Here is a 12,250-nt window from a genome sequence, read left to right as displayed (position 1 = left end):
TTACCGCGCGCCGTTGCGTCATCGCTGCGCGCCGGGAGCGGAGCGGAGCGGAGCGGGACGGGGCTGAACGAGGACGCCATGTGCGAGGCGGCGGGGGACGATGGAGGAGGGTGTGGGGCGGACTCAGCACCGGCACGGCGCCGCCGCGGCCCCGGACACAGGTGGGAGCCCGAGCCGGGACCCGGCTGGTTCCCCGGGGCCGCTCCCGGTACCCCCCTCCGGTACCCCTTCGTGCTGCCTCCGGTACTCCGCCCCTTACCTCGGTAACCCCCTCCGTACCCCCTCGGCATCCCTCCGGTACCTCCCGGTGCTGCTTCTGGTGCGCCCCCCGGTGCTGTCCCCCCCGGTGCTGTCCCCAGCATCCCCCCGGTGCTGTCCAACCCGGTGCGCTCCCCGGTATCCCCCGGTACTGTCCCCAGTATCTCTCCGGTACCTCCCGGTGCTGCCTCTGGTGCTGCCCCTCCCGGTGCTTTCCCTGGTATCCCCCAGTTCTACCCCAGTATCCCTCTGGTACCCCCCAGTACTGCCCCCCATTGACCCCTCCGATATCCCGCCCCCCCGGTGCTGCCTCCGGTACCCCCCCGGTGGTGCCCGGTGACCACCCGTGTCCCCACAGCCACCCGCGGCCCTGCGTGAAGTGCGGGCAGGGCTCTGCCGCCCTCGTCATCCGCCTCGGGGATGCCTTCTGCCGGTGAGGGACCGGGACGGGACGGGGGTGACACGGGGCTTGGGGACATCACAGCTTGGGGACGTCAGGTCTCTGGGACATCAAGGCTTGGGGACATTTGGGCTTGGGGACATGGTTCTTGGGAACGTTGGGACTTGGGGACGTTGGGTCTCTGGGACATCAAGGCTTGGGACATGGGAGCTTGGGGACATTGGGTCTCAGGGACATCATGGCTTGGGATTATCAGGTCTTGGGGACATTGGTTCTTAGGGACATCAAGGCTTAGGGACAGCAAGGCACAGGAATATTGTGGCTTGGGGACATTGGGTCTCAGGAACATCAAGGCTTGGGGACATCAGGTCTTAGGGACATTAAGGCTTGAGGATGTTGGGTCTCTGGTACATTGGGACTTGGGGATGTTGAGTCTCTGGGACATCAAGGCTTGGGGACATTGGGTCTTAGGGACATCAGACCTTGGAGACAAGGCTTGGGGACAGCAGGGCACAGGGATATTGTGGCTTAGGGACATTGGTTCTCCGGGACATCAAGGCTTGGGGACATCAGGGCTTAGGAACATTGGGTCTCTGGGACATCCTGGCTTGGGGTTATCAGGTCTTGGGGACACTGGGTCTCAGAGACATCAAGGCCTGGGGACAGGGGGCTGGGGACCATGCAACACGCCATGGATCAGGGCCGTGTCCCCGCAGCGGCTGCTTCCGTGAGTACTTTGTGCACAAGTTCCGCGCGATGCTGGGCAAGAACCGTGTCATCTTCCCAGGAGAGAAGGTACCAGCGGGGGGGGACACAGATGTCGTGGGGTGGGGAGGGGGGGACCTGAGTGGTGGCACCAGGGCCGGTGACCTTCCCTCGTGTCCCCACAGGTGCTGCTGGCGCTGTCTGGGGGAGCGGCCTCCAGCGCCATGCTCCGGCAGGTCCAGGAGGTGAGAGTGGGGGTGATGGGGGGGGGTCGGGGCTGGGGGGGGACGCGGCTCACCCACCCCCCTCACCCTGTGCCTCTGCCAGGGGCTGAGCCGGGAGACGGCCAAGAGGCTTCGCTTTGTCCCCGGCCTCATCTACGTTGACGGTAAGAATTCACCCCGCTGCCCGTTTGCCACCACGTCCTGCCAGGGCTGGGGGTCCCCAAGAAGCCCAGTGAGGCTGTGACACCCCCGGGGAGGGGGTGGGTGTCCCCTCCTCACCGTGGCGGTGGCCCCGGCGCTGCCCACTTGCTTGGCAGAGGGAGCGGTGCGGGGACAGAGCGCGGCACAGCGGGAGCAGAGCTTAGCCCATGTGGAGACCCTGCTGCGGGCAGCCGGCTTCCCCTACCACCTAGCCCACCTGGAGCAGGTACGGGGATGGCGGTGGGGGACACGCTGGGGTGGGGGGACACTCCTGGCCACCCCCAACCCCATGCTGGGGTCCGTGTCTGTCCCACAGGCGCTGGAGCTGCCTGCATCCATCTTGCGGCCGGGGCCGGGGGGGTCTGGTGAGCCCAACTCCTCCTACAAGGAGGCCGTGGAGGGCTTCATCCAGCAGCAGCGGCACGAGGGGGACAGGGACGGTGGCAACTCGCTGCCTGGCAGCCAGGAGCTGCCCCCCGATGCCCCCCACTTGCCCGCCACTGCCCGCACCCAGGAGCTGCTGCGGCTCTTCGAGGCTGTGGAGACGCCAACGGCGAGAGAGGAGCTGCTGCAGATGCTGCGGTGAGGGACCGATCCTGCCTGGTGCTGGCACCACACACGGTGTGGTGGCTCTGAGCCCGTGTCCCCTTGTCCCCCCAGGACCCACCTGATCCTGCAGACAGCCCGGAGCAGGGGCTACACCAAAGTGATGACGGGCGAGAGCTGCACCCGCGTGGCCATCAAACTCCTCACCAACCTGGCGCTGGGTCGCGGCGCCTTCCTCGCTGTCGACACGGTGAGCAGCCTGACAGCACCCTGTCCCCGAGCTGGGGACAACTGTCCTTGCCTGGAGGGGTGATGTGATGCCGTGGGGGGTGTTGGGGTCATGTCTTATGAGGAGCGGCTGAGGGAACTGGGGGGGGTTTAGTCTGGAGAAGAGGAGGCTGAGGGGAGACCTCATGGCCCTCTACAACTCCCTGACAGGAGGGTGCAGAGAGGGGGGATGAGTCTCTTGAGCCAAGGAACCAGCGCCAGGACAAGAGGGAATGGCCTCAAGCTGCGCCAGGGCAGGGTCAGACTGGCTCTTAGGAAGGATTTCTTTGCAGAAGGGGTTGTTGGGCGTTGGAATGGGCTGCCCAGGGCAGGGGGGGAGTCCCCATCCCTGGAGGGGTTGAAGAGTCGGGTTGACCCAGCGCTGAGGGATCTGGTGGGGTTGAGAACGGTCAGTGTGAGGTTCATGGTTGGACTGGAGGAGCTTCAAGGGCTTTTCCAACCGAGATAATTCAGTGATTCTGGGGTTTTTGGCGGACAGGGCTTTGCAGACAACCGCCACGGCGATGTGATGGTGGTGCGGCCCATGCGGGAGTACACGGCCAAGGAGATCGCCTTCTACAACCACTTCTTCGACGTCCCCACCGTCATCACGCCGCCCCTCCCCACCAAGGTAGAGGTGTCCCCTGTCCCACATTGAGGGGGGATCCCAAGCTCCATGTCCCCACAGCAGGGATGGGACCCCCCCGCCCCATCCTGCCCCTGCCCTCTCCGCTTGCTCCCCCAGCGCCGGGAGAAGCCCAGCATCCACCACCTGATAGAGCGGTTCCTCCTGGGGCTGCAGGAGGATTTCCCCTCCACCATCAGCACCGTCTACCGGTACGGCAGCCCCCTGGGGTGAAATGGGGGTTTTGGGGGTGAGTGGGGTGCACCTGCTTACTCCCCCAACGTTGGCTGCAGGACAGGTGAGAAGTTGAGCCCGGCTCCGGCCCAGGCGAGCAGCGAGTCCCAGCGCTGCCTGCTGTGCCTGTGTGCCCTGGACATCGCCGGGGGTGAGTTGGGGGTGAAAGGGGGGGGGGTTTGGGGGGGCAGCCAGGCACCCCCTAATCACACCTCTGGCTCTTGTAGAGGAGGAGCTGGCCCTGGAGCCCACACTGATCACAGAGGAGCCGGAGCCGGCGGGGAATGGGTGCTGCCAGGACACTCCGACAGCAGGGTGAGTGTGTGGGCACCATGGCCACCACACTGGCACCGTGGCCACCACGGTGGCACGGCTGAGAGTCCCTGTCCCCCCCAGGACTGAGAGCAAAGCTGCCTTCATCCCGCTGCTGTGCTACAGCTGCCGCCTCACCTTCAAGGAGCTGGTAAGGCTTTTGGGGGGGGCAGCGGGGCGGCTCTCCCAGGGACCAGGGGGTTCCCCATCCCCACGGCCCCTCTCTTGCAGGGTCCCCTCGCCACGCTGCCGACCTACGTGCGCGCCGAGGCCCAGCGCAGGATCCGCAGGTGGGATGGGGGGGGGTGGGGGTCCCCTCCCCGCCAGCTCAGCCTGCCCCCAGTGCTGCGTCCGTCCATCCACACCCCATGTCCGTCTGTCCCTTGCAGAGCAGACACGCAGTGGCAGAGCCAGGAGGTCCCGCTGGAGGACAGAGAGCCTGGCAAGAGCTGAAGGGGTTGGGGACAGTGGGGGACACAGACCCTCACCCCTCTGGGGCATCGGTGCGGCAGGGTGCCACCCCTGTGGCAGGGATGCCCCATAGGCTGGTGGGGAACCAGAGCTCCTGGGGACCCCTGGCACCCAGGCAGCTGCTTTTACACCCCGTTTTGGTTACAGCTGGGGGGCAGGGAGAACCCCCAGCCCCCATTTAGCAGGGGCCAGGGGTGCTGGTACCCCCCGGGGCAGCAGGTCTCTGGCCTCACCCCATATCCCCCTCCCTGCCCCAGCTGCGCATCAACCGGGGAGGCCTCAGCTTTGTTTTATTAGATATCTGTATAAATAAACCATTTGAATTAATAAAAAAAACCAAAAACAAAGTCACAACGAGTGTCTAGAGTCCGGCTGGGGCTACCAGCTCCCCCCACGACCACCCCCCAGCTAGGGGGGCCATGACCCAGGGCCCCCCCATCCTGGGGCTGGGGGGCTATTGCTTTTGAGTTCAACCTGGTTCTGGAGCGGGGCTGGGGGGAGTGGGGAGGGGGCACGGGCTGGCTCCTGACCCCCCCGCCCCACTTTTGCCCAGCAGCCAGGGGTACCCAGGGGGTTTGGGGTGGGACAGAGGGGAGCAGCTCCTGTCCCCCCCACCCTGGGAAGGCACAACGTGGTTTCCGCAGCTCAGCCGGCTTCAAAGCAACGTTAAGAAAAACATCCTCCCTAAAAGCGAGCGCTGAGCACCCTGCGGCCCACTGCCTCCCCTGGCAGGATACAGCCCCAGTGCGGGGGGTGCTGGTTAAGGCATTGGTGGTGATGTCCCCAGGATGGGGTGGGGGGGGTGGGGGGGTGGGGCGGAGGAGCCCAGAGTCCCTTCCCCTTACTCCTTCTCCCGCGTCCACTTGATCATGGTCTCGGGGGAGCGGTAGAGGAAGATGAGCTTGGCGTAGAGCTCTTCCTCCAGCTCCAGCTCGCCCGTCTCCCGCACCAGGAAGATGTCCTGGCACAGCTTCAGGATCCTGTCCACGCACGGCAGCTCCTCGAACATGATGGAGTGTGAGATCTCACTGAAGAAACCCCGCACGAACTTCCCGATCACCAGCACAATGGAGACGTACAGCCCCATAATCCTGCAAATAATTGGGGGGGGGGGGGGAAGATACATCTTATATCCCACCCCCAGCTTCACACCCCTTTTGGGGTGCAGCCAGATCCTCCACCACCCCCTGCCCTTCCTTCACATACCCGTAACCAGCCAAGAAGCCCAAGCTGGGGGGGCTGACTTTATCATTGAAAATAACCATGGGGAGGATGTTGCCATCGTGGGGGGGGTCCTCTTTCTTCAGCCGCACCACCCACCACTCCAAGAAGCTGTCACCCCCTCGGCCGGCCCCTGCGCGCTCCCGTTTCAGCTGCACCTCCACGTCCAGGTAGCTGTCCTCCCCATCTGCATGGGGGAGGGCACCATCAGGGTACAGCATGGCTGCTGCTGTGCTCCCAGCACTGATTTTTTTGGGGGGGGGGGGGGGGGGGGGGGGACACACACACGCGGTGGGACGCACCTGGCAGCAGCTGCTTGACGGGGTGGGCTTCAGGGCCGTTGGGCGCCCGGATGTATTTGGGGAAGAGTTTGGGCACTTGCCTGTAAGAGAGTGGGGGGTGAGTAAGGCGGTGGGGGGGCACCATTGCAATGAGCATGATGGGGTCGGGGGGGGGGTCCGGCCTCCTGTCCCCTCCCTGGGGACACTCACACGGGGGTGTCGCGGGTGCCCTGCAGCAGCTGGGCCAGCTCCAGGCGCTGCGGCGCGCCGGGCTGCAGGTCGGTGGTGTGTTTGTCGAAGGTGTGCTCCACCGTCCCCCCCTTGCCCAGGTCCCTGCGGAAAGCAGAGGCTGAGCGTGAGCATTCGGGGGGGTGCAAGCAGGGTTAAAAAAAAAAAAAACCACAAACAAAACCATACTGGTAGTACCTCTGGAAGGTCCAGGTGAGGCGGAGGGTGATGTCAGAGGAGCCGTTTTGTAGCTCCCGGCGCATCTGCTCCCGGCTCGGGGGGCTGATGCTCCAGAGCGAGCCCGAGCTGCCCTCGATGCGGGCTGTCACGATGTCCTCGTAGCCATAGAGCGTGATGAACTGCATGGCCACCTGGCAACGGGGGGGGGGGGGCACACACACACACACACACAATTCAGCCCCCCACTCAAGGATAACCCCGCTCCAGGGCACCCCCAGTTCTGCCAGCTCACCCCCCCGCCCAGCAGGATGGAGCAAGGGGAGCGGAATTTGAGGTGGGGGGTGGATTTACCGGCTGCCTCTCAAACCGGTTGGTGAGGGCTTCGTAGTCCTGGGGGGTGAAGGGCTGGATGGATTGCTGCTGGGCGCTCATGGTGAACAGGGGCTGCGGGGGGATGGGGTGCCATCAGCCACACAGGGGACCCCAGCATCCAGGCTGGGCACCCACCCCCCCTCTGCCTCCTCACCTCATACCCCCCCAGCTTGAGGGTGACGGTGACGTCGATGGGGTGGTTCACAACGCCCACCACGGAGCGCACCAGCGACATGAAGAGCAGCGGGAACCAGATGATGGCCACGAGGAAGAGGATGATGAGGCCCCCCATGCCGTACTTCACGATCTTCTTCTTCTTCTGCCCCTTGGGCTGGGGGTATTTCTGGGAGGGGGGAGACAGTACGAGGTGCCAGGCAGGCCTGGGGGGACCCCAAGCAACAAGAGGCTTATTGGGGGGCCCTTCCCAGCACGGCAGGGCCGTACCTTCTCCGTCTCGCGGCTGCACTTGATGATGAAGATGTTGGCGTAGATGTCCTCCACGCACATCCAGTTGGAGAGGGACAGCGTGGTGTCTGTCCAGACCCAGTCCATGACGGCCCGCAGCTCCACCAGGAAAGGCACGAGGCGAAACCTGGGGGGGACACGGGGAGAAGGGGCTGGTACGGCACCCTCCGGGCAGCTGGGGGTCTGCAGGGAGCCACACTATACCCCTGGAAGAGGAAGAGGTTGAGGTGGTTGTATTTCTTGGTGAGGAAGTTGCCCAGGATGCGGGTGGGGTAGCCGCAGCGGATCTGGTAGGCTGATAACGAGAAGTAGATGCACTTCACGAAGTACCACAGCTGGGCCACCGTGTTGAGGCTGAACAACCTGCGGGAGGAAGGTGTCACCCCTCTGGCCACCTCCCTGCTCAGGCTAAGCCACCACATTGGCGACCCAAGGGTGCCACCCTAGGGGTGGGGGACATCCTGGAGGGATACTCGGTACCTTTCGGTGACGGCTGGCAGGATGAAGAACATCCAGAGGTGGATGCTGAAGACCAGGATGACCTGGAAGATGAGCTTGCCCAGCACGGTCTTGCGGAGGTAGAGCGCACGGTCAATGACCATGGTGGTGAACTGGATGAGCAGCATGACCAGGAAGGCCTCTGGCACTTGGTCATCCGACAGCGAGGAGGTGATATCGGCGGCCGCCGTGTGTTTCTGGGGATGCAGGAGAAGTCAGGACACAGCCCGGCCTCACCCCACAGTGGGACCGACCTGTTGCTGCCCTGTGGGAACCCTCCTGCTCACCCCGAAGGCCCAGAAGCCAAAGATGATGATGATGAAGTCAACCACGTCAGCCAGGAACATGAAGGCGTAGACGTCGGTGGCCGCTCGGTGCTGGGTGTGCAGGATGTCCCGGAAAAACCTGCGCACCGGCTGGTACATGTTCTGTGCCCTAGAGGGGACAGAGGAGGGTGACCGAGGGCTGCACCCCGCATCCCTCCCCCCCAACCAGCACTGTGGGGCACTCACATGGTGAGGAAGAAGAGCTTGACCCGCAGCCCAAACGCCTTCAGCTTCTTCTGAGCGTGGCTCTGTTTTGCCTCTTCCTCCTCTTCTTCCTCCTCCTCCTCCCCATCCCCTGTGAGTGAGGCACAGCATGGCTGACAGCTGGGAGGTCCCACAGGGCCGCATCCTGCCCGGGCCCAGCACCCCTCTACCCCGGGGGATGCCAGCCTTGCCCCTCGCCAAGGTGCCAAACTGGTGCTCACCTTCCTCCGGAGCTGCATCCGGCTGCTTCTTCCCCCGCCTCCTCTTCCTCCTGAAGCGCAGCTGCGTGGCCCCGGCCCCTTCTTCCTGCCCCACGGCATCACCCTCCGGCTCCGGCCCCACGGCTGCGCCCGGTGCCCCCGGCTCTGTCAGCGCCTCCATCCCTTCCTCACCCGTCGACAGTGGTGGGGATGCTGCTTCCTCCCGCCTCTCCTCCTCTTCCTCATCCTCCACCCGCTCCGCCTCCGCTTTCTTCTTGGGGAAGGGGTCCTCCTCGTGGTCCCACAACCCGTAGGACTGGGGAGGGCCATGGTCAGGGCGATGGGGTTCCTAATGCCCCCCCCATCCCACAGCACCCCAAGGACCCAACCAGCAACAGGTGCCTTGGGTGGAAACCAAGGCAGAGCCCCCAAACACCCACTGGGTGCTCTCCAGAGCCTTCATCACCCCCAGGAGCACCTCCAGCCCCTGGGGGACGCCCACCCGGGTGGCACCGGCTCCCCAGGGCTCACCAGCAGCAGGGAGCGATGGAAGAAAAGCGCCAGGAGCTGGATGAGGTCATATTTGATGTAGCGGTCGCTCTTCTCCAAGCCCAGGATGCGGGGGGGGAAGAAGGGCTTCCCCTCGTTGCGTACCAGCATGGCATAGCCATTCCAGGGGAAGAACCCAAACTGGAAGAGGTATTTCACCACCACCATCACCTGCAGGGACGTTGGGGGTCAGCGAGTGGCAGCCAGCAGCCGGGTGGCATTGCCCCCCTCACCAGTCACCCCTCGCCAACCTCAGTGAAGATGATGGCAGTCATCCAGAAGCGCTTGCTGGGCCGGGGGATGGAGAGCATGGCCCAGAGGAAGACGAGGATGGGCAGGAAGAGGGAGATGACGGAGGCGGTCACCATGTTGTTGAGGATGATGATGAAGTAGCAGAGCAGCTCAGAGTGGGCGGCCACACAGAGGTACCCAGCCAGCAGCAGCTTCAGGAACCGGTTGTGGGAGCGATAAAACTGCTCCGACTCCTCCAGCTCGGGGAAGTACAGGCGCCTGCGGGGCACAGGGTGTGTGAGCTGGCCCTGCCACCCCCCCAGCCCTGTCCCCACATCCCAGGGGCGGTGAGCTGGCCCTGCCACCCCCCAGCCCTGTCCCCACCATCCCCACGTTCCCGTACCTGCTCAGGAGGAGCTCGCTGGCCGTCCGGCTCCGGTTCTGGGGCAAGGCCAGGAGCTCCTGAGACCCAGCCACGTTGTCCTGGGACCCCCAGGTTGTCACCTGCTCCTGGCTGCCAGTGGGCTGCAGGTATCCCCCCGGGGCGGGGGTGGCTCCTTGGTGCCCGCTGGGGACAGCACGGGGACAGGGGTGAGCCCCGTGCCCCCGGCCGGCCCTTGCCCGCGGCGCTGCTGGCTGCCCCCTCGGGGGGTATCTATGCACCTGCCTGGAAGCGACGCCGTTTTGGGGGTCCACCCCCCCGGCCCCCCGCGGGCTCAGCTCCTCGGGGGGCTCCTCCAGCGGCGGCAGGTAGAGCTCATCCAGGAGCCCGCGGTGCACGTTCTCTCCCTGCAGCGGGGCGGGGGGGTCAGTAGTGCCACCGTGGTGCTGCCACCCCCTCCCTGTGCCCCCCCCACCGGTGTGTGTGTGTCCCCACCCCAAGCCCGGGGCTCACAGTGGCCAGGCGGCGCGTGAGGACGTATCTCTCGAGGCGCAGGACGGCGGACATGTCGGCGTGCTCCCGGGTGCAGGCGTCCAGCCACTGCGTCAGCCCGTCCACCATGGCCCGGCACAGCACCCACAGGAACCGCAGGGTGTTCAGCGCCCGCTGCACCACGTTGCTCCGCTCTAACGGGGTGAGGAGACAGGCGGGCGGGGGTCACTTCACGCCCGCTCAGACCCCCCCCCCCACCACCCCTCTAGTGCTGCCCACCTACCGGAGCCTTCCTCCTCCTCTTCCTCCTGGCCTTCAGCCTCTTCGGGAGCCTCCAACTCCTCCTCCCTCCCTCCATTTTCCCCTGCAAGGGTCAGACCCGCCCCCGGGAAGGGGTAGCACTGGCTCAGCGGACGCTGAACATCATTTCTGGCCCCTGTTGGGTTTCTCCCACCCATCACCCCGTCCCCCTCATCCAGCTTAAAAACCAGCGCAACCCCATTGTAGCCACCAGAGAGTCCACACACCCCTCAGGGACTGAGGTGATGCCCCGTTATGGGATGCTGATTGCTGCCAGGGCGAACAGCAGGCACAGGGCAGGGCTGTGTCCTCTCCTGCCCCCCCCCCACCCCATTTTGGGGTGAGCCAGACCCACCTGCAGCGGCCTCGGCGCCGGGGGACTCCGGCTGCTCCTGCTGCCGCAGCGCCGTCCTGGTGTTGGTCACCCAGGCCTGGTAGGCAAGCTGGCAGGGGACAGAGGCCATCAGCACCCCGCGGGCACCATCAGCCCCCCGCCCCGGCCCCCCCCACCCCAGCCATGCTCACCTGGAAGGCGCTCTGCCTGCTCGGCCGTGGCTCCTCCGGCACCGCCGCCTCCTCCTCCTCCTCGCTGTCCGACTCGAAGAGGAAGTATTCCCCTGAATGCAGCACTGTGGGGGTGACACGGGGTGTCACGGCATGGCTGGTGACACGGCACAGGGTGTCATGGCTTGGCTGGTGCCCAGTGGCACAACATGGGGTGTCATGAAATGGCCAGTGCCCAGTGTCACGACACGGGGTATCACAACACGGCTGGTGCCATGGCACAGGGTGTCATGACATGGCCAGTGCCCAGTGTCACAACATGGGGTGTCATGGCATGGCTGGTGCCATGGCATGGGGTGTCACGACATGGCCAGTGCCCAGTGTCATGACACAGGGTATCATGGCCCAGCCGCCACCTCCCCAGGGCTCTCCGCATGACATGGCGATGCCAGCACAGCGCCAAGGACACCCGTGGGTTCCTCCGTTGGGGACAAAGACTCAACCCCCACATCCCTCACGTGGGGTCCCTCCGTTGCCGGTGTTCAGGGACGACCAACGCTGGTGACCCCAAACCCAGCCTGGCACCCCCGATCTGACACCCCGTTAGCGTTGGGGACGCGGAGAAGCCCTGGTTAGTGCCCTGCGGCCGAGCACGGGGACAGGGGACATGCAGGACGTCACCTTGCTGAAAGCACCGTCACCACCGCTCCCCGCGGGTGTTAGTGGTCCCCGGCGGAGGGACCTTGCCGAGGGGCTGCGCCCCGTTACAGCCCCCGTGCCGGGGCAGTACCTGCGGCGTGGTCTAACCATGGCCGCCACCACCGCTCCCTCTGCCGGGAAGGGTCCGCCGGGCCGCCGGGCGCTGTGGAATGGCAGATGGGGGAGCTGAGAACGGCCACGCTCGGTGTACCCACCCCCTAGCACAGGGTCGAGCCGCTGGCGCATGGAACTGGGGCTGGGGGCGGGGGGGGAGGTTCACCACAACGCTCCGTGGGGCTTCACCAGGCGTCGGCAATGGGTTGTGGTCACACCGCTGTGCCCGGAAAGGGGTTAGGGGGGAAGGAGGGGTTGGGGGGGACAGGAGGGACCCCCCCTCCGGGTCTCACCTGGCCTGGCCTCATCCTGCCCCTCGCCGGTGCCACCGGGCAGCCGCTCCTGGTGGTATTTCTCCTGCTTGGCTCGGATCCGCTCCATCCTGCCAGGCAGAGGCTGCTGCGGAGCCTGCTCCCGCAAACCACCCCCTACCCCAGGGGCACCCCCATCCACCCCACCCACACCGGGGTACCCCAAGGTGCTGGTGGTGAAGGGGAAGGGTGTCCCAAGTGCCCCCCAAAACCCACTCACTGCCGTTTCAGCTGGGCCAGCGACTTCTTCTCAGCTAGCCGGTGGGAGCGCATGCTCTTCACAGCGCTGGCCTTGAACAGCGCAACACCCCTGCGGGGAATGGCGAGAGGGTAAGGGGGGTACCACAGAATCAGAGAACCACCTCGGTTGGGAAAACCCCTTGAAGCTCCTCCAGTCCAACCATGAACCTCACCCTGACCGTTCCCAACTCCACCAGATCCCTCAGCGCT

General features: G+C 65.3%; 2 protein-coding genes across 5 annotated transcripts in view; one reads left to right on the top strand and one right to left on the bottom strand.

Moving 5' to 3' along the window:
* The first annotated feature begins 40 nt into the window (after positions 1 to 40).
* Positions 41 to 4,597, top strand: CTU2 (cytosolic thiouridylase subunit 2). 3 transcript variants are annotated; one of them, XM_074839455.1, is made up of 15 exons: positions 41 to 161; positions 617 to 691; positions 1,375 to 1,453; positions 1,549 to 1,608; positions 1,691 to 1,751; positions 1,905 to 2,014; positions 2,105 to 2,370; positions 2,449 to 2,584; positions 3,101 to 3,232; positions 3,347 to 3,438; positions 3,520 to 3,611; positions 3,688 to 3,775; positions 3,857 to 3,923; positions 4,004 to 4,062; positions 4,162 to 4,597. In XM_074839455.1, the coding sequence occupies exons 1-15, from the start codon at positions 79 to 81 to the stop codon at positions 4,223 to 4,225; spliced, it is 1,464 nt and encodes a 487-aa protein (XP_074695556.1). In that variant the 5' UTR covers positions 41 to 78; the 3' UTR covers positions 4,226 to 4,597. The 3 variants fall into 3 exon arrangements, with proteins under 3 accessions (XP_074695556.1, XP_074695557.1, XP_074695558.1); XM_074839456.1 differs by lacking the exons at positions 617 to 691; positions 1,375 to 1,453 and having other exon boundaries at positions 88 to 161; XM_074839457.1 differs by lacking the exons at positions 41 to 161; positions 1,375 to 1,453.
* PIEZO1 (piezo type mechanosensitive ion channel component 1 (Er blood group)) overlaps positions 4,517 to 12,250 on the bottom strand; it is a 27,105-nt gene continuing 19,371 nt past the window's right edge. The window contains exons 28-51 of one of the 2 annotated variants that reach the window (XM_074839453.1): positions 12,021 to 12,110; positions 11,783 to 11,871; positions 11,467 to 11,538; positions 10,698 to 10,801; positions 10,528 to 10,615; positions 10,156 to 10,236; positions 9,894 to 10,066; positions 9,666 to 9,787; positions 9,402 to 9,566; positions 9,019 to 9,277; positions 8,750 to 8,938; positions 8,240 to 8,534; positions 8,001 to 8,109; positions 7,776 to 7,923; positions 7,471 to 7,685; positions 7,195 to 7,353; positions 6,970 to 7,117; positions 6,680 to 6,868; positions 6,505 to 6,597; positions 6,172 to 6,344; positions 5,956 to 6,078; positions 5,767 to 5,846; positions 5,450 to 5,651; positions 4,517 to 5,334 (exon numbers count right to left, since the gene is read on the bottom strand). In XM_074839453.1, the coding sequence (XP_074695554.1) occupies positions 5,085 to 5,334; positions 5,450 to 5,651; positions 5,767 to 5,846; positions 5,956 to 6,078; positions 6,172 to 6,344; positions 6,505 to 6,597; positions 6,680 to 6,868; positions 6,970 to 7,117; positions 7,195 to 7,353; positions 7,471 to 7,685; positions 7,776 to 7,923; positions 8,001 to 8,109; positions 8,240 to 8,534; positions 8,750 to 8,938; positions 9,019 to 9,277; positions 9,402 to 9,566; positions 9,666 to 9,787; positions 9,894 to 10,066; positions 10,156 to 10,236; positions 10,528 to 10,615; positions 10,698 to 10,801; positions 11,467 to 11,538; positions 11,783 to 11,871; positions 12,021 to 12,110 (3,616 nt within the window). In that variant the 3' untranslated portion in view covers positions 4,517 to 5,084. The remainder of the gene's footprint in view (positions 5,335 to 5,449; positions 5,652 to 5,766; positions 5,847 to 5,955; positions 6,079 to 6,171; positions 6,345 to 6,504; positions 6,598 to 6,679; positions 6,869 to 6,969; positions 7,118 to 7,194; positions 7,354 to 7,470; positions 7,686 to 7,775; positions 7,924 to 8,000; positions 8,110 to 8,239; positions 8,535 to 8,749; positions 8,939 to 9,018; positions 9,278 to 9,401; positions 9,567 to 9,665; positions 9,788 to 9,893; positions 10,067 to 10,155; positions 10,237 to 10,527; positions 10,616 to 10,697; positions 10,802 to 11,466; positions 11,539 to 11,782; positions 11,872 to 12,020; positions 12,111 to 12,250) is intronic. The other variant, XM_074839454.1, reaches the window with a different exon arrangement.

Source organism: Strix aluco, chromosome 14 (assembly GCF_031877795.1).
Source record: "Strix aluco isolate bStrAlu1 chromosome 14, bStrAlu1.hap1, whole genome shotgun sequence".
NCBI lineage: Eukaryota > Metazoa > Chordata > Aves > Strigiformes > Strigidae > Strix > Strix aluco.
This window is presented reverse-complemented; position numbering and strand designations above follow the sequence as displayed.

Bases quoted from the DNA above. Each gene is read 5' to 3' on its own strand.
- CTU2 (XM_074839455.1), top strand. From the start codon at position 79: ATGTGCGAGGCGGCGGGGGACGATGGAGGAGGGTGTGGGGCGGACTCA. The intron at 1,454-1,548 runs GTACCAGCGGGG...GTGTCCCCACAG, and splicing joins TCATCTTCCCAGGAGAGAAG to GTGCTGCTGGCGCTGTCTGG. The intron at 2,015-2,104 runs GTACGGGGATGG...TCTGTCCCACAG, and splicing joins ACCTAGCCCACCTGGAGCAG to GCGCTGGAGCTGCCTGCATC.